This window comes from Geotrypetes seraphini, chromosome 6 (assembly GCF_902459505.1).
Source record: "Geotrypetes seraphini chromosome 6, aGeoSer1.1, whole genome shotgun sequence".
NCBI lineage: Eukaryota > Metazoa > Chordata > Amphibia > Gymnophiona > Dermophiidae > Geotrypetes > Geotrypetes seraphini.
Genome location: NC_047089.1, coordinates 184,703,048 through 184,725,657, shown reverse-complemented (window position 1 = coordinate 184,725,657; position 22,610 = coordinate 184,703,048). Strand labels below are relative to the sequence as shown.

At 43.5% G+C, this 22,610-nt stretch overlaps 1 protein-coding gene and 1 long non-coding RNA gene across 7 annotated transcripts in view; one reads left to right on the top strand and one right to left on the bottom strand.

The window, feature by feature from the left end:
• Nucleotides 1-10,470, top strand: part of LOC117362185 — a 56,733-nt gene extending 46,263 nt beyond the window's left edge. For 5 of the 6 annotated variants that reach the window (XR_004539823.1, XR_004539820.1, XR_004539819.1 and 2 more), the window contains 4 exons: nt 2,977-3,131; nt 6,453-6,585; nt 7,109-7,237; nt 10,134-10,470. This is a non-coding gene — a long non-coding RNA (uncharacterized LOC117362185). Of the gene's footprint in view, nt 1-2,976; nt 3,132-4,034; nt 4,205-6,452; nt 6,586-7,108; nt 7,238-10,133 lie in introns of all 6 variants that reach the window. The other variant, XR_004539821.1, reaches the window with a different exon arrangement.
• On the bottom strand, nt 1,316-10,829 carry LOC117362184 (interleukin-1 beta-like). The gene is made up of 7 exons (XM_033948148.1): nt 10,782-10,829; nt 10,377-10,428; nt 9,538-9,586; nt 7,323-7,536; nt 6,520-6,699; nt 4,029-4,168; nt 1,316-3,113 (listed from the first exon to the last, which is right to left on the bottom strand). Exons 2-7 carry the CDS (start codon nt 10,418-10,420, stop codon nt 2,880-2,882), a joined length of 861 nt encoding a protein of 286 aa, XP_033804039.1. The 5' UTR covers nt 10,421-10,428; nt 10,782-10,829; the 3' UTR covers nt 1,316-2,879.
• Between the last annotated feature and the right edge of the window lie 11,781 nt (nt 10,830-22,610).

The following is a 22,610-nucleotide window of genomic DNA, read 5'->3' as shown; positions in this document are numbered from 1 at the left end:
CTAAGGATTTGTTTTCTTAAGTTTAGAAAGTAAGGGAGAGAAACCTTTTTGTTAGGCAAACCAGTTTATATAACTTGCTTGGAAAGGTTTAAACACAGCAGGCATTTGAAGATAGCTGTGTAGAGCCCCAGGAATAGAGAAGTGTTACTGATTTTGATGTTTTTTTGTTGTATTTGCTAGCACCCTTGAATGAAAGGGGTGGAGTTATGTTCGCTTATGAGATTCTCAACACCTTAATAAAAGATAAATCTTTATGTTAAACACTGCACAGTGGGGGCTTGTTTGAGGAGGCCTTCCTCAGGAATATGTTTGGCAGCATACCTCAAGTAGAATTCTTTCCATCTGGGTAGCCTAGCCAAATTGACTCTCTTGAGGCAAGCCATCTGTATCGGAACGGCCAGTAAGATCAAGGAACAGGCACCACCAGCTATCCACTTCCTTGTGATCAAATAACCCCTTATAAGATTTTAAAATTCAGTTCAGAGTCCCAGGAACAGTGGGCATCTCATTAGAAGAACTTGTGTAATCCTGCCCTCCATTTCTTGCTATAATCATTAAATTACACAGTCTTCCCTTATATAGTACAACAGTGGCAATCAGGAACATAAACAAATTATCTTAAAGTGTATTAAATTAGTTTTCTTTATTTAAATATATCAGTTTATTATTTATAACTTATCAGCAGAATTAGAACTACAGTGTACATTTAATGTAAATTTCCTTATCAATGGAATATATAAATAAATACATAATATTTTATAATAAATCCTCTATAATAAAACCCTAAGCGCGCATGCGCATTTACGATGCCATAATCCCTTCCGCCGTGATGTGTGCTTCCATGTCACATATGCACACTGCCTGCCTTCTGCCCCAATCTCTGATGCTGTCTGACTTCCTGCGCTGCCATTGCTGGGACGCCTCTTCTCACCCTAGGACCAGCAAATGCAGCAGCCGCAGTTTCATCTTGCAGCCACGGGGCATTTGCTAGGCTGGCCCACTTCGATAATGCGAGGTGGGCCGGTCTAGCAAAAGCCCCGAGGCTGCCCGGGCTAGCGTATGCTGGACAGGGGGAGCGGGGAAAGGAGAAGGGGTACTACTGGACAGGGGGAGCAGGGAAGGGGTGCTGATGGACAGGGGGGGAGGTAAAAGGAAGGGAGAAGGCTTGCTGCTGGACAGGGGGAGCAGGGAAGGGCTACTGCTGGACAAGGGGAGCAGGGAAGAGGTGCTACTGGACACGGGGGAGGTAAAAGGAAGGGAGAAGGGCTACTACTGGATGGGGGAGTAGGCAAGGGGTGGTGGTGGACAGCCGAGGCAAGAGAGAGACAGAAAGAAAGAAAGACAGACAGCGGCCAAGGAGAGAGAGAGAAAGAAAGAAAGACACACACACACATCTATTCTAGCACCCGTTAATGTAACGGGCTTAAAGACTAGTAATAAATAATTAACAAATAACCAGAATCAATAATTAACAATCAATAATTAACAAATAACAGAATAAAATTTATATACCTTGAACTGCAAACAATCCCCCTCCTTTACAAAGCTGCACTATTGTTTTTAGCACCAGCCACCGTGGTAACAGGTCCAACGCTCATAAAATTCCTGTGAGTGTCTGAGTTGTTACTGCTGCGGACGGCACCAAAAACACTAGCGCTGCTTTGTAAAGGAGGAGGAATATTTTTTTTAAAACAGTTGTAAACGTCTGATGCAGACTTACTTGGATTTAAAACACATTTCAGAGTATTTTTGCAGTTGAAATGTAAGTATTTGAATTCCAAAAGGTATTTCCCGATAGATTTGTCAAACTTAGGTCCTCTGCAATCAACCACAAAAATGAATTGTGCTGAAGGAGAACTGATGCGTAGAAGGGGAGAAGTAATCACAGCTCATCTAGTCTTCATACTGTGCTATATGATTGCAATATTAAAAAAAGATCTTTACCCTCCTTCTTTTACAAAACTGCGATAGTGTTTTTTTAGCGCAGGTTGGCACGCTGAATGCTCTGCGCTGCTCCTGATGCTCATAGGAACTCTTGAGTGTCGAGAGCAGCTTATTCAACGTGCTGGCCTGCATTAAAAACTGCTATCGCGGTTCGGTAAAAGGGGGGGGTAATTCTTAATTTTTGTGTTGGAAGGCACGTGTGGGAGCAGCTTTAAAATGGTGCACCCACTTTCTTTTATACTCACTGGTACTTTGTTACTGCAGAATATCATGTAAATTTATGCATGTACTTTTGGCAATCCAAAAGCAGGCATCTGTCTACCGTTTTACTGAACTATTCCTTCCCAAGTTTTACATAGACTTAGGTGACCAGCAGAGCTAGATAAAGTAGGCAGTTTTCAAGCACTGAATTTCTGTGCATAAAATCCTGTTTGATGAATGGAAATTGTTTTCAAAATTGCTCCCCCTCCCTCTGTGAATTATGAAAGAATTAGCCAAACAGAAAATAGCTTACGAATTCAGTGTGGAATAAAATTCAGTGTGGACAGCAGAGGGTAAGAAGCCTGCTCTGGAAAAATAGTGGTACATTTTCAAAGTCTGACTTGGCTTCTCCATGTCCATTGGGCAGTGACACTAACAGACTGACACAATCCATCTTAGTAGATTTTCAGTAGCTTGGATGTGTGCACACTTTTAGCACATATATGATTTCAAATCCAAACCTGACTAAATGAACCTGATATAATGCCTATCTTTTTGGCCTCAATATTTTTAACTTGAGACTTTGCTTCAAGTTGACACTTATACATTTTGTTCCCATTGGGACACTTTTCTACTCATACCCAAAACCGTATGGTGCACAGCGAATAGGAAACTATCTGATGCACCATAGTACTTGGTTTTGTCTCAGAGTATAAATGATTTTCATAAATTAATTACTGCTCATCTGGAATAAGTTTAAAGTCAATGAAAGCTGTTTGCTCGTCATACTGGGCCATACTGACAGGCTCGTTCTCTCTTTGGGAGGTGCAGATGTACCAGTTGGGACAGGCGGCTGATTCAAAGGTGGAAGTTTCTACGGGTGAGGTGCTGGAACCATGGACAGACTTGAAGAATATGAAGCGCATTAATGAATCATCTCTGATGTCCCTTATGATGTCATTAACCTCCTAAATAAGAAAAGAAAGGTTTGAGCTATAACTACATCACTTTTATATTATAGCTTTAGAAATGCCTCAGATGAATATAGATAAATAAACTGCCATAATCTTCCCCAACCCAGCATAATATATTTTTTTAACATTATACATTTTATATATCACTGAACTTCGGGATATTTTAGGTCCTCTTTTTCTAAGCTGTGGTAGAGGTTTCTATCATGGCCAGAGCACTAAATGCTCTGATGCTGTTCCGATGCTTATAGAATTCCTATGAGAATTGGAGCAATGTTGGAGCATTTAGCGCTCTGGGCTGTGATAGAAACCTCTACCATGGCTTAGTAAAAGGAGGGGGGTTAGTAATTAACCCCCTTTTACAAAACCGTAGTGCAGTTTTTAGCACCAGCTGTGACAGTGCTAAAAACCATGCTACGATTTTGTAAAAAGGTGTGGGGGGGGGGTGTAAACAATTTATAAAGGAAAAATCCAAGTAAACTGCATTGGTAGAAATCTAAACACAAGATTATGTCCACAAAGGCAGGAAATGGGATCCAAGATGAACAGAAAAAAAGAAAAAGGAATACCAAGCATAATAATTATTTTAAAAAGTAATAAGACGACACATAAGTAAATAACCTCCTCCTTTACTAACACGTAGTGTGGGTTTTAGCGCCGGCAGCGATGGTAACTGCTCTGACACTCATAGGAATTCAATGAGTGTCAGAGCAGTTACCGCTGCTTCTGGTGCTAAAACCTACGCCACGCATTAGTAAAAGAGGGGGTAAATATGCATAATTCCCCCCTCAAAAAGATCTTTTAAAAATTAGCAGAATGAATATGCAGTATAACTGAGATTGTTCTGTAGAAATTTTTCTGTAGATCATATTTTTAATACAGATTCTAAAACACTAATAAGTGCTCACTTACTTCCAGCTGCAGCTCTGCACGACCTCCAGCCATTACACTTGACAAATAGAGATTCTTTCCCACGATACCCAATGCAACTGGAATCTTGTCGCTGCTTGCGTTAGAAGGCTGAGAGCTGTATAAAGCCATGTTCAATTTCACTGGTGGAACAAAATCACAAGAGAAACAGGCAATCAGTAACCATGAATTGCACTCTCTCCTAGCCTCTGATTTCCTATTACATTCACTGATGGCATGCTGTAAAGTTACGTGCAGTGGTGAATTAGGACATGGCATGAACCCTGATTTATCTTTTGTTTATTAACCAAAGCTAACCTGGAAAGTATAATGCACCTCCCCAAGACAGAATTTAAGATCTTACAAACAATTGTCACTTTAGGATCTACAAAAAGCAGGCCTCAGGATAAAGTACCAAGTGGATCTGTGCGAAATGGTCTTACTGGATGGTACTGTTTATTGATAGTATTGAGTTTCATAATTGATTATGGGATGTCTGCTGCTTTCTTCCTCTGCTGCCTGTATACCGTATTTTCACGCAGATAACGCGCACCCGTGTATAACGCGCACCCGGGTATAGCGCGCAGAAACCACAATATTATGTATAAAAACTTTTGTATACCGCGCTCACGGGTATAACGCGCATGCTGCCCGACTGTCCTTTCGCCCGCCCCGACTCTCCTCTGGCCACCCCGACTCTCCTTTCGCCCGCCCCGACTCTCCTCTGGCCACCCCGACTCTCCTTTCGCCCTCCCCGACTCTCCGTGCGCTGTCCCGACTCTCCGTTTACCCGCCCTGCCCTGCCCCCCCCCCCCCGGCAGGACCACTCGCACCCCCACCCCGAAGGACCGCCAACTCCCCGACAATATCGGGCCAGAAGGGAGCCCAAACCCTTCTGGCCACGGCGACCCCCTACCCCCACCCCGCACTACATTACGGGCAGGAGGGATCCCAGGCCCTCCTGCCCTCGACGCAAACCCCCCTCCCTCCCTCCAACGACCGCCCCCCCCAAGAACCTCCGACCGCCCCCCCAGCCGACCCGCGACCCCCCTGGCCGACCCCCACGACACCCCCACCCCCCTTCCCCGTACCTTTGCTAGTTGGCCGGACAGACGGGAGCCAAACCCGCCTGTCCGGCAGGCAGCCAACGACGGACTGAGGCCGGATTGGCCCATCCGTCCCAAAGCTCCGCCTACTGGTGGGGCCTAAGGCGCGTGGGCCAATCAGAATAGGCCCTGGAGCCTTAGGTCCCACCTGGGGGCGCGGCCTGAGGCACATGGTCGGGTTGGGCCCATGTGCCTCAGGCCACGCCCCCAGGTGGGACCTAAGGCTCCAGGGCCTATTCTGATTGGCCCACGCGCCTTAGGCCCCACCAGTAGGCGGAGCTTTGGGACGGATGGGCCAATCCGGCCTCATTCCGTCGTTGGCTGCCTGCCGGACAGGCGGGTTTGGCTCCCGTCTGTCCGGCCAACTAGCAAAGGTACGGGGAAGGGGGGTGGGGGTGTCGTGGGGGTCGGCCAGGGGGGTCGCGGGTCGGCTGGGGAGGCGGTCGGAGGTTCTTGGGGGGGGCGGTCGTTGGAGGGAGGGAGGGGGGTTTGCGTCGAGGGCAGGAGGGCCTGGGATCCCTCCTGCCCGTAATGTAGTGGGGGTAGGGGGTCGCTGTGGCCAGGAGGGTTTGGGCTCCCTCCTGGTCCGATATTGTCGGGGAGTCGGCCGGGCAAGAGGGCTTGGGCTCCCTCTTGCTCCGATCGCGGGTGCGGGTGGGAGCGCGTGCGAGCGGTCGTTCGGGGTGGGGGTGAGAGCGGTCCTGCTGGGGGGGGTGAATCGGGCGTCGGGCGGGGTGGGAACTATGTAGAAAAACTTTTGTATACCGCGCTCACGCGTATAACGCGCGAGGGGTATGCGCGGTAGGTAAAAACGCGTATAACGCGCGTGTTATATGCGTGAAAATACGGTAAATACTGACAAATTGGTGCAGTCAAGAGTGGCTCAAGATGCTATGGCGCCCTGGACCTACTTCTGTTTTGGCACCTCCATCTCCCTGGCCAATTCCCTCCTCAGTCCTGATAGGGTATAGTTTCATAGGCCTGATGCTGTGAGGAGGGAAGGCCAGCAGCAGCATCAGGAGGGAGGATGGAACTGCTTCATTTCCCTTCTCCCTCATCTGACACTGATATTGATTCTGGCCCTCATCCCCTCGAGGCAGTTGACCTATGAAGCTGCATCCTGTCGGGACTGGGCAGAAGGGTTGGAGGCACAGGAGAGTCAAACTACTTCTCACTTATGTGCCGGCCCAGGGCATTTGACGATTTTAGTGCCGGCCTCCTGGGCCAGAACCTCACCTGGTCTATAGGTTAAGCCAGCAATGTCTGCTACCAAAATTATGAAATCAGAGTGATCATCTGCTCTTTTTTTTTTTTTTTAAAGGAAATGATATCTAAACTATAGCAGCCAGAACTGCTAAATTACTGCACAGATTAGGAGGGCTTCTTACCTTCACGCCTGGAATTCAATCCTTGCAACTGCAAAGCTATCAGCTGGGCTGATCCAGGGAACTCTTGTAAGGCAAAACACTTGTTTTCAGTGTCATAAATCTTGTGGGATTTGGATAAAAAGTATTGGTACGCAGAATCAGCCACATAGGTGATGTCGAAATTTTCAAAGGGGATGTTTTCTGAAAAATAGCAAAGTTACAAAAATGTTATCAATTAGTGCCATTTTTCAATTTTATAGTGTGGATTTCATAGTGATCTGCACATTATTGTCTCTCTCCAACTCAGGGTTCTAAAGAAATGTATGGGTAAGAAAATGCTAAATCTCTTTTTCTGTTCTTATTTTCTGTTTAAATCTGTTTATTAAGCAGAACATCAGATTCTCCATACAGCATTTGTTTGTCAAGAAAATATCAGATTTGTACATGAAAAAAAATTTTTTTTTTTACATATAATTGTTTACAATACAAAAATTGTTCCCCTTTTTTTTCCAATGTTCCCATACCACCCTCCCCCTAAAGAACCTCCCTTCCTCTCCCACCTTTAATCCCCCTGTTCTTATTTTAAGAATCTTTTTTTGTTTTTATATAGATGTTACATATGAAATAATTGGCTTAATTAACCAGAGGGTAAACAAAAGCATGCCTCATGCTGATACCTAAGGCATGTCTGCTCCTAGAGTCAGAACCAGCAGCAAGTCAAGTCATTGCTGTGCTTGAGGTAATGTGAAACCACTGAAACAGGGCCTGGCCTGTACTCTAATTTACTGACAGTATAAATACAGTGTGCTGAAAGATCTCCTTACCTTCCTCAAAAATACAGTTCAGATCTTGCAGGTCATCATCCATAAACAGTCTTGCAGAAGGCCGTATTATGTTTTTTATTTTCTCTACGGCCACCACGATCACCACAGCCTTCTTGAAGGTCATTGAAGGTGTCTTCTGGTTAACAAATTGCAACTGGATATCTGAATCGCACACAGAGCAATTCATGGAAAAGTCCGGGTCATGGATGGAGCTCTGCAGGGAGAATTAAATTGTCAAACATGTTCTGACTGCACACTAGATGTAATTCCTGCTCTTTACTAGCTGGATGTACTAAACACAGCCACTCCTCTGCTTCTTTGTTTCCAGAGAACATGAACTTATATTTTTTCAGCATGAATTGAAAATGACCTTTTATCCAAAGGTTTGTTTGTTTTAATTGTATTCACCCCTGCTGATAGAGCTGTACTCTCAGTTCGTTCATGCAGTCACAGTTTGTGTACTGGACCGGCGCCCTTCCCGTTTAAACCATCTGTGGGTATCTTTTGTGTCTCACTGTCTTTCTCCTTTAAATTGTTTTTAAGGCAGTTTTTGTTCCCTTTCTCTGGCTGATCACAAATGTTTTGGGTCTTAATCATAAACCACCCCCAATAATGGGTAAACTCTTTGTCTAAAGAGAGCTAATTTCTACAAGGGTGGTTTGAAAAGTTTGTTATAAAAGCAAGTTAAACAAAGTAGTCTCCATCAAGGGCTATACCCTTAGTCCAGCAAGTTTCCAGTTTTATTCATCAGCTATTTTTCCTATAATACGAAAAAACTTTAAACTCGTTGGACTAAGGCCTCCTTTTATTAAACTGCACTAGCAGTTTTTAGCGTAGGGAGCTGTGCTGAATGGCCACGCTGCTCCCAAGTTCCTATAAGCATCGGGAGCAGCGCGTGTCATTCAGCGCTGCTCCCTGCGCTAAAAACTGCTAGTGCAGTTTAATAAAAGGAGGCCTTAGTCCAATGGGTTTAAAGATTTTTTGGATCATAGGAAAAATAGCTGACGAATAAAACTGGAAACTCGCTGGACTAAGGGTATAGCCCTCGATGGAGACTATGTTTAACTTGCTTTTTTTTTTTTACCAAACTTTTCATACCACTCTGGTATTTGGTTTAGAATTCTCAATCATTTAGAAAAGTTGGCTCCTATTGTCTTAATTTCTCGGCACTCAGATGTGCAGTTTTCAAAGCTGACTACAGCACCACTATGACCCTAGGAAAGATGAGACAGCAGTGTAGCAGATACCTCTTAAAATATATTTAGACTGTGTTTCTGAAGTATTTTTGGCACTTTACAGCTTTTTGTCTGGCCCTCTCTTTATGATTTGCTGCGTTATTATTGTACAATATTCATTGTCTAAGGCAGTGTTCTTCAACCACCGGTCCGTGGACCGGTGCCGGTCCATGGAAATTTCCTATCGGTCTACAGGGCCGACACGTGCATCAGGCCCAAAACAGTGTTCTTCAACCGCCGGTCCACAGTGCGGCGTTATCTTCGAGCCGGCTCCCTCTTCCTCACTGATTCAGTGCACAAAGCCACAGGCAGCGGCTTCTATGTGCGTCCTGTGCCTGATCCGGAAGCCTTCTCTCTGACATCGCAACATCAGAGGGAAGGCTTCCAGATGAGGTGCGGGATGTGCAAGGAGCCTTTGCTCGCACCTTGGTGCACTGCATCAGTGAGGAAGAGGGAGCCGGCCTGAAGTTAACACTGGGGGTGGCATAAAATGACCAGGCGGGAACAAGTCAGTAGGTAAAGCATAGCATAGAGGGAGGGAGACAACAAAGGTAGGGGGGGAATGATTTTATTTTTGAATTTAGTGATTGAATTATGTCAATTTTGAGAATTTACATCTGCTGTCTGTGTGCTTTGTGTAGTTTAATTTTGTGATTAACCATTATGTTTTGTTAATAAGATTATATTGTGTATATCTATGAAAAATGAATGGAACAAATAGTATTACAATTAGTACTATTATGGGGATGGGGTCTGGGGTGGAGATTGGGTAGAGATGGGCGGGGTCTGGCCCACGACTTAACCAAGTGTTTTTCAACCGCCGGTCTGCGGACCAATGCCGGTCCACAAAATAATTCTTTTATTTCTACTGGTCCATAGGTGTAAAAAGGTTGAAGAACACTGGTCTAAGGTGCATCTTGTCACAACAAAGTTTTAAAATAAAATCTGGTTGGTTGAAAATATTTTATAAAAATTCTTACCTTGAGGTGATAGGAATAGTCTGCTTCATAAAAATGTTCCTCTATATCACTGGAAACAATAAAATGGATCAATTAAGTTTTATAAGTTGATTCATATTCAGTTCTGAGATTTCTTCATCCTGAGAATATTACTATACTGTTAAATTCACGTCTCAGTGGAAAACAATTAATGTGCTATATCTTAGTCCACAATGAGGCATTCAAAGTTTGTTGTTAACATATATAAGAACAAAGGGTTCCTTTTACTAAGGCATGCTAAATGCTAAGGCGCCCATATGATATAATGGGTGCCTTAGCATTTAAGGTGTGCTAATCCTTAGCATGCACTAAATCGATTAGCGTGCGTTAAATCGGTGAGCGCCTTAGTAAAAGGACCCCAAAGTTTTTTGTAATCAGGTGATTTATCCAACGCAATTGAAAGAGAATGGAAATTTCAGACAGTTTGGGGGAGAGGCTATGGGGTGGAAGAGCTGCTACAGAAATTACTTTGGTTTGAAAAGGGATTTGAATCTTAAATACGAGTCATAGTAAATTAAGAGTCTTTGTTTCTATTGTTATTGTATGGTTATATTCTGCTTTTATTTTTTTTTCTTCAGAAAAATTCAGAGTGCTTCGCTGAGTTCCCACAGCACAGGGTACCCTTGACAGCTATGAAGATGTATTTGGAACATTTTTATTCTTTATTAGTGACTGATATGGTAGAACCTCATGAGTTCTGCATATGTTCAGTCTGTAACAAAATATTTACATGCAGCTTAAAGTTTAAGCATATAAGTCTGGAAAATAGCCAGAAAGGATCTATTTCTCAAGAACTGACTGTAGCTTTTTCAAATGATTACCTGTAGCAGTTAGGTATCTCGTTCATGTCGGGAACTACTGCCATGGCTGCACCTGTTACAGTTGATTAAAAAAAAGACATTAATTTGAATAATCCCTATCGGCTTTGTCAAACTTCTTAATGTTTTGTCACTGCAGGTCAGTCTATAGACCAGCAAAGCAGTTTATAACCTACTTTCTTAAGTTCTAAATAATGCTACCAGCAGAGCAAGATAAAATAACTCTGCATCTCCAAAATAATCGGTTTTGAAAATCTAAAGCAACTTCCTTTCTTCCATTGCTCATGTCCATTTCTCAGAAAAAGCCATAGAGGCAGAAAGTTAAAGCATGGAAAAGAATCAGACTATTCACGGCATCTTAAAATCTCCTGAAATGTAGAGAGATAAAACCCCTTCTTGTTCACAAACCTGTTCTGGTGTTTCCTCTATTCCTGTAGGCTTAAACTAAATTGTTTCTTACTTTCACTGACTTTTATATCTGCAAATCCTTTGTCTTTTTGAGACTTTCCCAGGGCTTGGTGGTAAAGGCGGAAGTGTTGCCTAATACTGCAAACGTGCAAAAACCTGTAAAGTCATCCATCATTGTCAGAATAGATTTTCCCTTAGAAAAGGAAATTAGGGTGTAGATACTTCCTATATGAAAATGTGTTTTATTGAATTTCAAGATAACAAACAAACAAAATAGTGTCACAGTCACATAAGAAGCTTACAGTACAATACCTCGCCCCCCCATCCCCCACCCCACACAATACAAACTGTACAATGGTCAGAGCATATGAACATTCAAGGATTCAAGAGGTGGCTACGAGCTGCAGGAGTTAAAATTGACCAAAAAGGCTCCCAAATGTGGCAAAACATGCGTCCTTGGAGGGTCTCCATTGAAACCAAGGAGAGGCGCTCCATCGATGCCTGGTGAATCATAAGAGAACGCCAGTGTGACAGTGTTGGCGGATCAGGAGCAGTCCAACAATGCAATATTGTCTTTTTCCCCAATAAAACAGCTCGCTCCAAAAAAACCCCGAAACACCTTGGGAGACGCACGGGAAATGCGCTCTAGAGTGAAAAGCAACTCAGGACTATTAACATAGCTGTGGTGCCACATGGATGTGACATGGCGACGTAACTGAGTCCAAAAGTCCTGCACCAAGGGAAAGGTCCAAAACTGGTGACCCAAAGTTGCCTGGAGTTGAGTACATTTTAAACAAGCATCTGTCTGAAGAAATTTAACTCGGTGAAGATAAACAGGCGAACGATGAAGTCGAAGAAAAAACTTATAATTCATTTCAATGAGAGTAACTTGAGAGGTAATACCAGCCGTTCGCTTTAGACCTTTCTGAATAGTCTCTCCAGTAATCACACAGGACAAGTCTGCAGACCATTTAGTTGCATAGAAATCATAAAGTATATGTCCCAAGCTGTCTCGGAGAAATCTATGATGATACTTCAGGGGAATCTGCATTTGAGCTGAAAGGCATAATGCTTCAAAGAGGGCCTCTTGACTGAGATTGGTAAGTCCGGCCCTCGGAAGGGACTGTAGATAAGATGACATCTGAGAGTATGCCAGCCAATCAGAAGGACGCCAGTGATGTTCCGTTTGTAATGTCGCGAAGGAAAGCAACATGCCCTGAGAATTAACCACCTGAAATAAATATTGCAAGTTAGTCGTTTTCCACACCGACTGAGGCAAATGTGAGGTCCCCGGGAAGAAATCCCCATTATCCCAAAGAGGCAAATAGGCCGTAGCAGAAGGCCCTATCTGCAGTTGGGTACATAATCTCCGCCATACCTGGCGAAGAGGTTTAAACAGAATACCACCCAGGGGAGCAGGGCAACCCGGGAGGCGTTGGGCATGCGATAGGTAACTAAAATGGTATGGGGCACAAAGAGTAAGTTCAAATGGAGTAGCCGAGAAATGGCGGGTTCCCCGGAACCAATCATTCAAGTGCCTCATCTGACAGGCCTGGGAGAATAAACGAATACTATGAAGCCCCAACCCTCCCTGGTCCCTGGGTTTCATTAACACTGATAAAGACAACCGTGCCCGCTTCCCATTCCACAGGTAAGCAGTTAGACATCTACCAAGTTCCTTATCATGTTTGGCCAGCAACAAGAATGGAAGCATCTGAAACACATAAAGCCACTGAGGCACCAAAACCATATTATACAATTCTATTTTGCCCATCAGAGAAAGATGAAACTCCCTCCATAAACCCAAACGCTGTTTAGATAAGGTCAAGAGTGGCATGACATTCAGTTGGTACAGCTGCGTAAGATCCCAGGGGATACGAATACCCAAATAAGTGAGAAAGTCTGGCGCCCATTTTAAAGGGAAGTCACCCCTCCATTGACCCGGAATTTCAGGGGAAAGTGGTAACACCATAGATTTTTGATAATTAAGGACCAAGCCAGAGTACATATTAAACTCATCCACAAGTGCCAGGGCCCAGAACAAAGACGATTGTGGATCCGCCAGAGACAGCATCATATCGTCCGCAAAAGTTAACACACGCAGTTGACTGTCCCCTTCCAGAAGACCACTCAACTCATCGTCCTTCTGAATAGTGTGCAAAAAGGGATCTAAATAAAGCAAAAACAACAATGGAGACAGAGGGCTACCCTGTCTCGTGCCGCACTCAATAGGAAAAGGCAACGTACGTGTACCGTTCACCAGAACACAAGCAGTGGGTTTAACATACAGTAAACGAACCATATCTTGAAACCAACCCGTAATGCCCATATGAGTGAGAACTGTGAATAAGTAGTTCCATTTTACCTGGTCAAAGGCTTTAGCAGCATCTAGGCTAACCAATATACCAGCAGTGCGAGCAACCTGAGCTCTATGCATCGCCATCAGCAACCGACGGACATTCAAAACTGAATGCCTCTGTCGTACAAAACCTACCTGTTCTGGAACAATCAACTGTGGTAGCAAGGAAGCCAAACGATTAGCCAATACCTTATCCAAAATTTTGATATCTACATTAATTAATGAGATGGGACGATACGAATCAATTTCAGTCTCTGACTTACCCGGTTTTGGAATTAAGGTAATATAAGCCTGGTTAGCACCATCCGGGAATACACCCACCTCCAACGCCGAGGTATAATAAGCCTCCAACGGGCCACAAAGTTGCGGAAACAATACTTTATAAAATTCTGGAGCAAAACCATCGGGTCCGGGTGCCGAGCATGACTTAAGCTGTTTAACTGCCAGTTGTAACTCCTTCCCCAAAATAGGGCCATTCAGGGAAGAGCGCATTGAAGAAGACAACCGCGGCATCCCAGCGTCCTCCAAATAATCATCCGCATCCGGACCCGAAATGCCATCCAATGCAGCATAAAATCGTTTGTAATGTCGAAAAAAGCCATCCGCAATCTCCGAAGTTTTGGTCACCTGAGTCCCATCAGATAATGTCAAGCAAGGAATATAGCGGTTCGGTCTCTGAGGCTTAGTTAAAGCAGCCAATAAACGGCCGGACTTATTCCCATATTTATAGTATTGAAACTTAGAATAATAAAGGCGTTTTTTTGTTCGTTCATGAATTAACGTGTTGAGCGCCGCCTGGGCTGAAACCAAAAGCTCCTTAGACTCTGCCGTGGAATGTGCTAAATGACGTTTCTTTAGTATGTGGCACACCCGTTCCAGCCGAATAATACCCCGAGCAATACGCCTCCTATGAGCCACCCACATATGAGATGATGTCCCCCCCCCCCCCCGAGGACCGATTTTGCCGCTTCCCAAAACAACAATGGCGTCTCCCGATGGAGTGCATTAAAAGTAATATAATCTTCCCATTTTGCCTTAAGGAATGTGACAAAGTCTGGATTAGCAACCAAATGAGCAGGAAATCGCCATCCCCCGCCAGAAGCAGGGTAGTCCTCAAGAAGAATATCGACCCACACCGGGCAGTGATCCGAAACCGAAAGGGGACCTATCTCCGAAGCGTCAATCATTGAAAAGAAAAAAGTAGACACCAGAATATAATCAAGTCTCGAAAAAGAGTGATGGGCCCTGGATTGGTGAGTGAAGTCTTTTTCATTAGGATGCAGCAACCTCCAGGGGTCCTGCAAATCCAAGAGCTCACACAAGTACGGAATGCCCTTGGAAATACTTGCCCGAGTCAAGGACCCCGATCCTGTTCTGTCGAGTAGAGGGTCTAACACCTGATTGAAATCACCCAATACTAGCAGAGGATGGTGAGGGTCTCTCTTACCATACTGTACCAAAGATGAGAAAAATTTATGGTCATATTGGTTCGGGGCATAAACCATGAGCAAATTAAATACTTGTCCAGACACTGTCACCCGGCAATAAAGCAATCTCCCCATGGCATCTGTAGATAGCTGTTCCACTTTTCCCGGAAAGCCCTTACGCACCAAGAGCACCACCCCTGCTTTTTTAATTGAAGACGAAGTATAGAAGACTTGGCCCACCCAACCCCTGAGCAATTTAGCATGTTCCTCATTAGTGAGGCTTGTCTCCTGTAAGCAAGCCAAATCCGTCTTGTGATATTTCAATCTTTGAAGGATTTTGATCCGCTTCACAGGCGGAGTTATGCCACAAACATTCCAAGATAAGAGTCTGAATGTCTTACCACTCACCAAGAAAGTAAATAGAAACCCCACCAAAAACACTGATCCAGAAGACCCCCGGGCGCCCAGCCTTCGCCCAGGGGAACCACTAGCACCACCAGAACCCACATTCCCAGAATAGAAACCAATCATACAATACACATACGCTTTGACCCACTGTATAAAACACACACCCCTCCCAACCCCTCTCCCCAACCCCACCACCCCCAACCCCTTCCCTCCCCAAACCCCTACCCACAAAACAGAACCCCCAAAACAAGAAACCATCCGGCAACCAAAAGGAAGCAGGAAGGCAGAGCACATATCTTGTGCCATCAGAACCTGTCCCTCCCCAGTACAAAAGCTGTAACTCTATGCGAGATTCAGTGCCCATGAAACACTGATAAACATGTCACCACTGTATCACTTCAACAGAATGTCAAAATTAGTCGTGGAGATGGAGAAGCACCCAGTCTATTAAGAAACTCTCCAGCCAGGGTGTCAGAGTCAAAGACATGCCATTTGCCCTCCGAGTAAATCTTCAAGATAGCAGAGTAGAGAAACATAAAGCGGTGCTTTTGTTCTACCAACTTTGTACACAATGGATAGAAGGCCTTTCGTTTGTCGGTAAGTGCTGCAGAATAATCCTGCCCAATCCGGATCGGCACCGATTCATAAAGTAAAGAGTCCCTCTTTAAGCAAAACTCCCGAAGTATTTCCATCTTATGTCTGTAGTTGTGCAGCTTACCAATTACCACCCTGGGCCTCTGATCCTTCCCCGGGCGGGAGTCTACCCGATGCACCTGTTCAAAGCGTGCAGGGCCCAAGGCAGCAGACATAGGTAACTCGCTCGCGAGCCAGGACTCCAAAACTGAGAGAAGAACAGCATCAGCAATGGATTCCGGAAAACCAAAGAAACGTAAGTTCCCCCGCCGAGACCTGTTTTCCAGGTCTTCCAGCTTATCCTGCTGCTTGCGAAGCTGTGCCTGCAAGGAGGTGACCATCGTCTCCATCGCATGGGCCTCATTCTCCACCGAGGAAACGCGCTCCTCCAACGCGGTGACTCTGGTGGAATGATCTTCCAGTAAGGCTTCCAACTTTGTAAGTTGCGCTGATAATTGCACCATACACCATACGGGCTTAGAGCTTGGGAGATGAGATTTTTTAGCTCCGATAGAGTCTCCGCGGTGAACTGCGTGAGCACGCCGCTGGAGGACTCCGCCATCTTGTCCTCTCCCGACTTACTTTTCTCTCTGTCCTTTTTTGCCGATTTCGACGACATAGTAGCCTGAGGTTTGGCCAGGTATCTGTCCATATAGTAGCGCTCCTGTAGAGATCAAATTCGCCAAAAATGCAGCACTGTAAATCCTGCTGAAACTCAGATTGAGGGACAGGGTTCCGGAGCTGGCAAGACTAGATGCTCACCGGCTCACAGCATCACGTGACTCCTCTGTAGATACTTTCTAATCTGACATATACATTACTGTACAAAAATAATAATATACATTTTGAGAAACATATTGAGTTATGGTATGACAATAAGTGAGTGTCCTATTAGATTAGTTATTATGAGGTCCTTTTACTAAGCTCTGGTAAGCACGGGTGCTTACCACAGCTTAAAAATGCAATACTATGGGGTGCACTCAGGCATCCCATGGTAACTGGGGTCCTTGTGCTAAAAGATAGATTTTATTTTTTAGCAAAAGGGGTATGTTTTGGAGTGGAGATTAGGCATGCCCAATGCTAATTGGTTAGTGCAGCTACATCACCATACACTTCTTCTATTAAACTGTGCTAGCAGTTTTTAGCGCAGAGAGCCGCGTTGAATGGTCCATGATGTTTCCGACACTCATAGGAACTCTATGAGCATCGGGAGCAGTGCAGGCTATTCAGCACGGCTCCCCACACTAGAAACTGCTAGCACAGTTTAATAGAAGAGGCCCTAAGAGGCTCATAATCGAAACTTAAATATGTCTAAAAACCCACCCAAGTTGGTACTTGGACAATCTAAAAGACAGGTCGTCCAAGTGCCGATAATTAAAATGTTTTTTTGGACGTATCCAGGGACATTTTAGGCCTCTGAAGCCCGCTATGCGCCCAGAGCTGAAAGGGGCATTTTTGGAGGAGTGGTTAGGGTGGGATGTGTGCCGACCTACACTTAGTCATCCTGCAGGGATAATTGAATGTTTGACGAGACTGCCTAGGTGAAACTTATACGTTGTGAGTTAGGCGAAGTAAAGACAAGTATAAATGCCCAAAAGGTATCAAACGTGACCAGATAACCACTGCAGAGACAAAGTAAAGACCCCTACACACTTCCCCCATGTTCACTAACCCCATTGCACCCCTCACAAAGTTCAGAATAAAAATGTACATACCTGGCATAGAAAAGCCTAGTAGAACTGCACAGAGGTGGCTTAAGTAGTCTGGGGGGTGGGCTAGTGAATCATAGAGAGGAGGACCCAGGTTCATAAGCCACTTTAACTACTACATTCATGGTGGAAAATGTGAGCCCACCAAAAAACTCCAAAACCCTACTGTACTGCCATATAGGAGCCACCTGCAGCCATAAGGGCTATTGGGTTGTAGACAGGTGGATATAGTAATAATAATAATTTTATTCTTATATACCGCCAAAGCCATAAAAGTTCAAGGCGGTTTACAACAAGATGTGCTGGACAATCAGCGAAGATTTTACACTATATTGTTATCAAATATAAGCCATGATGATTCAAAGCAGTTTAGAACGGAAGGAGCTGAACAAACAGCGAAGTGGTCACAATACAAAGTCATCAAATGCAACAAGATGTGCTGGACAATCAGTGAAGATTTTACACTATATTGTTATCAAATATATACCATGATGTTTCGAGGCAGTTTACAATGGAAGGAGCTAGACAAACAGCGAAGTGGTCACAATACAAAGTCATTGAATACAAGCTTACAGAAAGGAAGAAAAGGAAATTTTATAAAAATTCTTAGGTTACAAATCGATTAAACAGATTCGTTTATACAGATTTTCTAAAATTGAGGTAGGATGAGGAATGCGTGATAATTTTACCCAGCCAATCGTTCCATTTGCCTGCCTGGAAGGCGAGCGTTCTGTCTAGGATTTTGGGGGGCTCACCATAACCTATAAGGGCATTCTGGTGAGATATTTATGTGGCACCCTTTTTGTGACGTTCACAGCAGTGCCCTGTTAGGTACCCCACTACTCTGTTGCCATGTCTGAGTGGCCAGTCCATCACAATGCTGGCCCCTTTCCACATCCAAAAGGTCTTGTTCTGGGCATTTGGGACTTGAACTAATTTTTGGTCGAGAATGTGGTATAAAAATAGATGTAGTGGCAGTCTGGATGATCAAATGCCTGGACGTACAGGGAGATGGTTTTCAAAAAACGGAATAGTTTAGGCGTACTTTTCGAGAATGGACATTTTATCGACTTTGGGCGGCTAGCGCCCTACATCCAAATTGGACTTAGATGTTTCTTTTGATTATGGCCCTCTAACCGATTAGTACATGGTGAGCATGGGTGCCCTTGCCACCCAGTAAATAGGTCACTACATAAGAAATGTTCATGAATAATATTTTCCACAGTTGTCAATTCTTAACTGATAGAACTCTGCTCAGAGACATGAAGGCAATATTTTCCGCCTCACCACCCAATCATTGCAGTGTTGAAAACATTTTTTTTCAAGTGAAATATTCTCCTTAACTGTTATGTTGCTAGCTACAACAGCTATGCTTAGCTTCTTATGTAAGTTTAAAGTTGAAAAGCAAATCATTCAAACTTAGCTTTAATGTAGTAGCAGGTTCCGACGTGCCACGTTTCGGTCCTTCGTCAGGGAACCGACAAACAAATACAGTTAAACTGGAGGTGAAAGCTCTGAAATGAGAATAAATTTAAGTTTTAAAATTCTAATTTAATTAATTATACAGAGATAAAAACGACTTAATTCTACATTTCAAAAAGCTATGCATGGCTCAAACTACAGGGAAGAGCTCACCATATGAAATACAGTTAGCTAGTATCATCTCAGCGTGGTTTCTTCTTAAAGTACAAACGGAGTCTGCAAGCTGAATACACTATTTAAAGGTAAATTCACGCCAAAACTGAAAACGGCAAACGTCATACGTTGCCACGTAAAACTACGTGTGCGACCTCGGACCCATGCATACTGTCAATTGCGGCTTCAAAGTCCTGCGCTGATAACACACACATACACGCTACTTTGAAAAATACCTTTGACAGGCTGTCACACACACCACTCTAACGAACTGAAAGTAAATAAATAACGGTTCGAGGCCGATCATATCTAAACAAAAGTAACACAGCCCAACTCTGTTACCTAGATTGACTAATACCAGATAGATTGTATGAAAATTACAGGAACGCCCTCCACTCTATTTCACTATTTAATCCTTGAGGGGACAAAGTACCCAGTGTGTAAATCCACTTCTGCTCCAAGGTGTAAAGCCTAGTCTTCAGATCACCACCTCTGGGAAGTATGGGTGCATCTAAAACTGAAAACCACAAGGAGGAAATAGGGTGTTGGGCTGACAGCCAATGATGGGTAAGAGGAGTCTCCAAAACTGCCTTACCTATTCTACTGATGTGTTCACCTATTCTTGTGCGAACACTCCTAATAGTGTGACCAACATAAAGCAGCTGGCATGGGCACTCAATAATGTACACCACCCCCTGAGTGTTACAATTTGTAGGTTTCAAAGATTGACGTTTCTTCACGCATTCAGGAATGCTAATATCTGTTAGCTTTACACTATATTGGCACATGGTGCACGAAGTACATGGTGAATGGATACCTGGTGAACTGAGATAAGATGGCTCACAGTGATATTGAGCTTTAGTGAGATGCTGTTTAAGATTCCACCCCCGTGAATAGGCAAATTTAGGAAAATTTTCAAACACATCATGGTACTGTAAAATGTTCCAATGCTGTTTAATAATTTGCTTGATCTTAAAAGCCTGGTGAGAGTATGGAAGCACACATACTAAATCTGCATCCTTAAGTGTCTTATTTGGTAATAACAGGTTATCTCGGTTTGACCAAAGGGCCCTTTTAAAGGCTCTTTTGATGGTGGAAGCTGGATATCCCCTTTCTCTGAATCTTTCTTTCATGTGTTCAGCTTTGGTCACAAAATCACTTCTAGTGGAACACAGCCTGCGTAACCGCAAAAATTGACCAGTGGGTATATTGTTACGAAGGTGTCTGGGATGATAACTATCATACCTAAGAAGGTTATTGCGATCCGTAGACTTCCTATGGATCGTAGTGGTGAATTTTCCAGCACTCAAAGATATGTTGATATCTAAAAAAGGTAAAGATTGCGTATTGCATTGAGCTGTAAATTGCAAGTTAGGATCTTGTTGGTTGAGCCACACCAAAAAAAATCTCCAATTCTGATTTGGTGCCCAACCAAACCTCAAATACATCATCGATGTATCTCTTCCATAGAAGTAATTTTGAAAAAAATGCAGAGGAATAAAGATGTTTGTCTTCAAAAGCAGCTACATATAGGCATGCTACTGTTGGGGCCATCTTAGCCCCCATAGCAGTGCCATTTCTTATGTAGTGACTTTTTTCGCATATAACTAACTCTTTTAGTCACTCAACAGCAACATTTGTTGATTTGTTACCCCTTCAGTATTTTCTGACTGAGTCTGCAATTTTTTGTGGGGTTGTGGTTTTGGATATGGCATCTACAGGGTGGGACATTACCATGTCTTACAGTGAACAACAGGCTACAGATTTACTAGCTGAATTTCATCTGTTTTCTCCCACTGAACAAAGCTCAGCCTTTTCAGACTGGGATCAAGTAGAATCCACACACAAGAGAATTGTACGGGCTGAATTGCATGCAACAACCTTAGCGGAGTATTGCAGGGTTAAACGCATCCCTAGAGGTTTGCGAATGAGAACTGAACCTCGTTTATTTCTGGATAACAGCAATTTTTTTGCAAAAATGGAATGCAATCTTAAATAAGTGCTCGTACGACCTCATGCTCTTTATAACTGAAACTACTAAAGTTGAAATAGACCAATATAAAGTTGATTTACAATCATACAATGACTATTTGAAGACCACGGTTCAAACAGATATCTATGACACTCAATTACAGGTCTTGACAAAAAAATTGGAAGATTTCAGAGCTGATTTAAAAAGCTCTAAAATCAAAAAATTGATAAGGGATGAGCTTGATTATCAAAGAGGCTTCGTATATAGTTGGATGGATAAAGCACGACATAGACCAGCCAAACGTCAAACTTATGCACAAACATCGAGTGATACGTCAGAGGATGACTCTCAGCAAGTCTCTAAGAATGTTTCTTTGGCCACTGGAACATCTGGTGCAATACAGAAGAAACCTTTTTTATCCATTACAACAAAAGGAGCCAATCAAAGATCGACCAGGCAAAAGAATCCCAGGCAATAATCTTCTATGGAAGAGATACATCGATGATGTATTTGCGGTTTGGTTGGGCACCAAATCAGAATTGGAGATTTTTTTGGTGTGGCTCAACCAACAAGATCCTAACCTGCAATTTACAGCTCAATGCAATACGCAATCTTTACCTTTTTTAGATATCAACATATCTTTGAGTGCTGGGAAATTCACCACTACGATCCATAGGAAGTCTACGGATCGCAATAACCTTCTTAGGTATGATAGTTATCATCCCAGACACCTTCGTAACAATATACCCACTGGTCAATTTTTGCGGTTACGCAGGCTGTATTCCACTAGAAGTGATTTTGTGACCAAAGCTGAACACATGAAAGAAAGATTCAGAGAAAGGGGATATCCAGCTTCCACCATCAAAAGAGCCTTTAAAAGGGCCCTTTGGTCAAACCGAGATAACCTGTTATTACCAAATAAGACACTTAAGGATGCAGATTTAGTATGTGTGCTTCCATACTCTCACCAGGCTTTTAAGATCAAGCAAATTATTAAACAGCATTGGAACATTTTACAGTACCATGATGTGTTTGAAAATTTTCCTAAATTTACCTATTCACGGGGGTGGAATCTTAAACAGCATCTCACTAAAGCTCAATATCACTGTGAGCCATCCTATCTCAGTTCACCAGGTATCCATTCACCATGTACTTCGTGCACCATGTGCCAATATAGTGTAAAGCTAACAGATATTAGCATTCCTGAATGCGTGAAGAAACGTCAATCTTTGAAACCTACAAATTGTAACACTCAGGGGGTGGTGTACATTATTGAGTGCCCATGCCAGCTGCTTTATGTTGGTCACACTATTAGGAGTGTTCGCACAAGAATAGGTGAACACATCAGTAGAATAGGTAAGGCAGTTTTGGAGGCTCCTCTTACCCATCATTGGCTGTCAGCCCAACACCCTATTTCCTCCTTGTGGTTTTCAGTTTTAGATGCACCCATACTTCCCAGAGGTGGTGATCTGAAGACTAGGCTTTACACCTTGGAGCAGAAGTGGATTTACACACTGGGTACTTTGTCCCCTCAAGGATTAAATAGTGAAATAGAGTGGAGGGCGTTCCTGTAATTTTCATACAATCTATCTGGTATTAGTCAATCTAGGTAACAGAGTTGGGCTGTGTTACTTTTGTTTAGATATGATCGGCCTCGAACCGTTATTTATTTACTTTCAGTTCGTT

What these genes read in the sequence shown, in the direction of transcription:
- LOC117362184 (XM_033948148.1), bottom strand. Translation starts at nt 10,420, where the DNA reads ATGGCAGTAGTTCCCGACATGAACGAGATACCTAACTGCTACAG. An exon ending in ACTATTCCTATCACCTCAAG is followed by an intron (nt 7,537 to 9,537) that starts GTAAGAATTTTT and finishes TTCTCCCTGCAG; the next exon opens with AGCTCCATCCATGACCCGGA. An exon ending in ATTGAATTCCAGGCGTGAAG is followed by an intron (nt 4,169 to 6,519) that starts GTAAGAAGCCCT and finishes TTGTTCCACCAG; the next exon opens with TGAAATTGAACATGGCTTTA.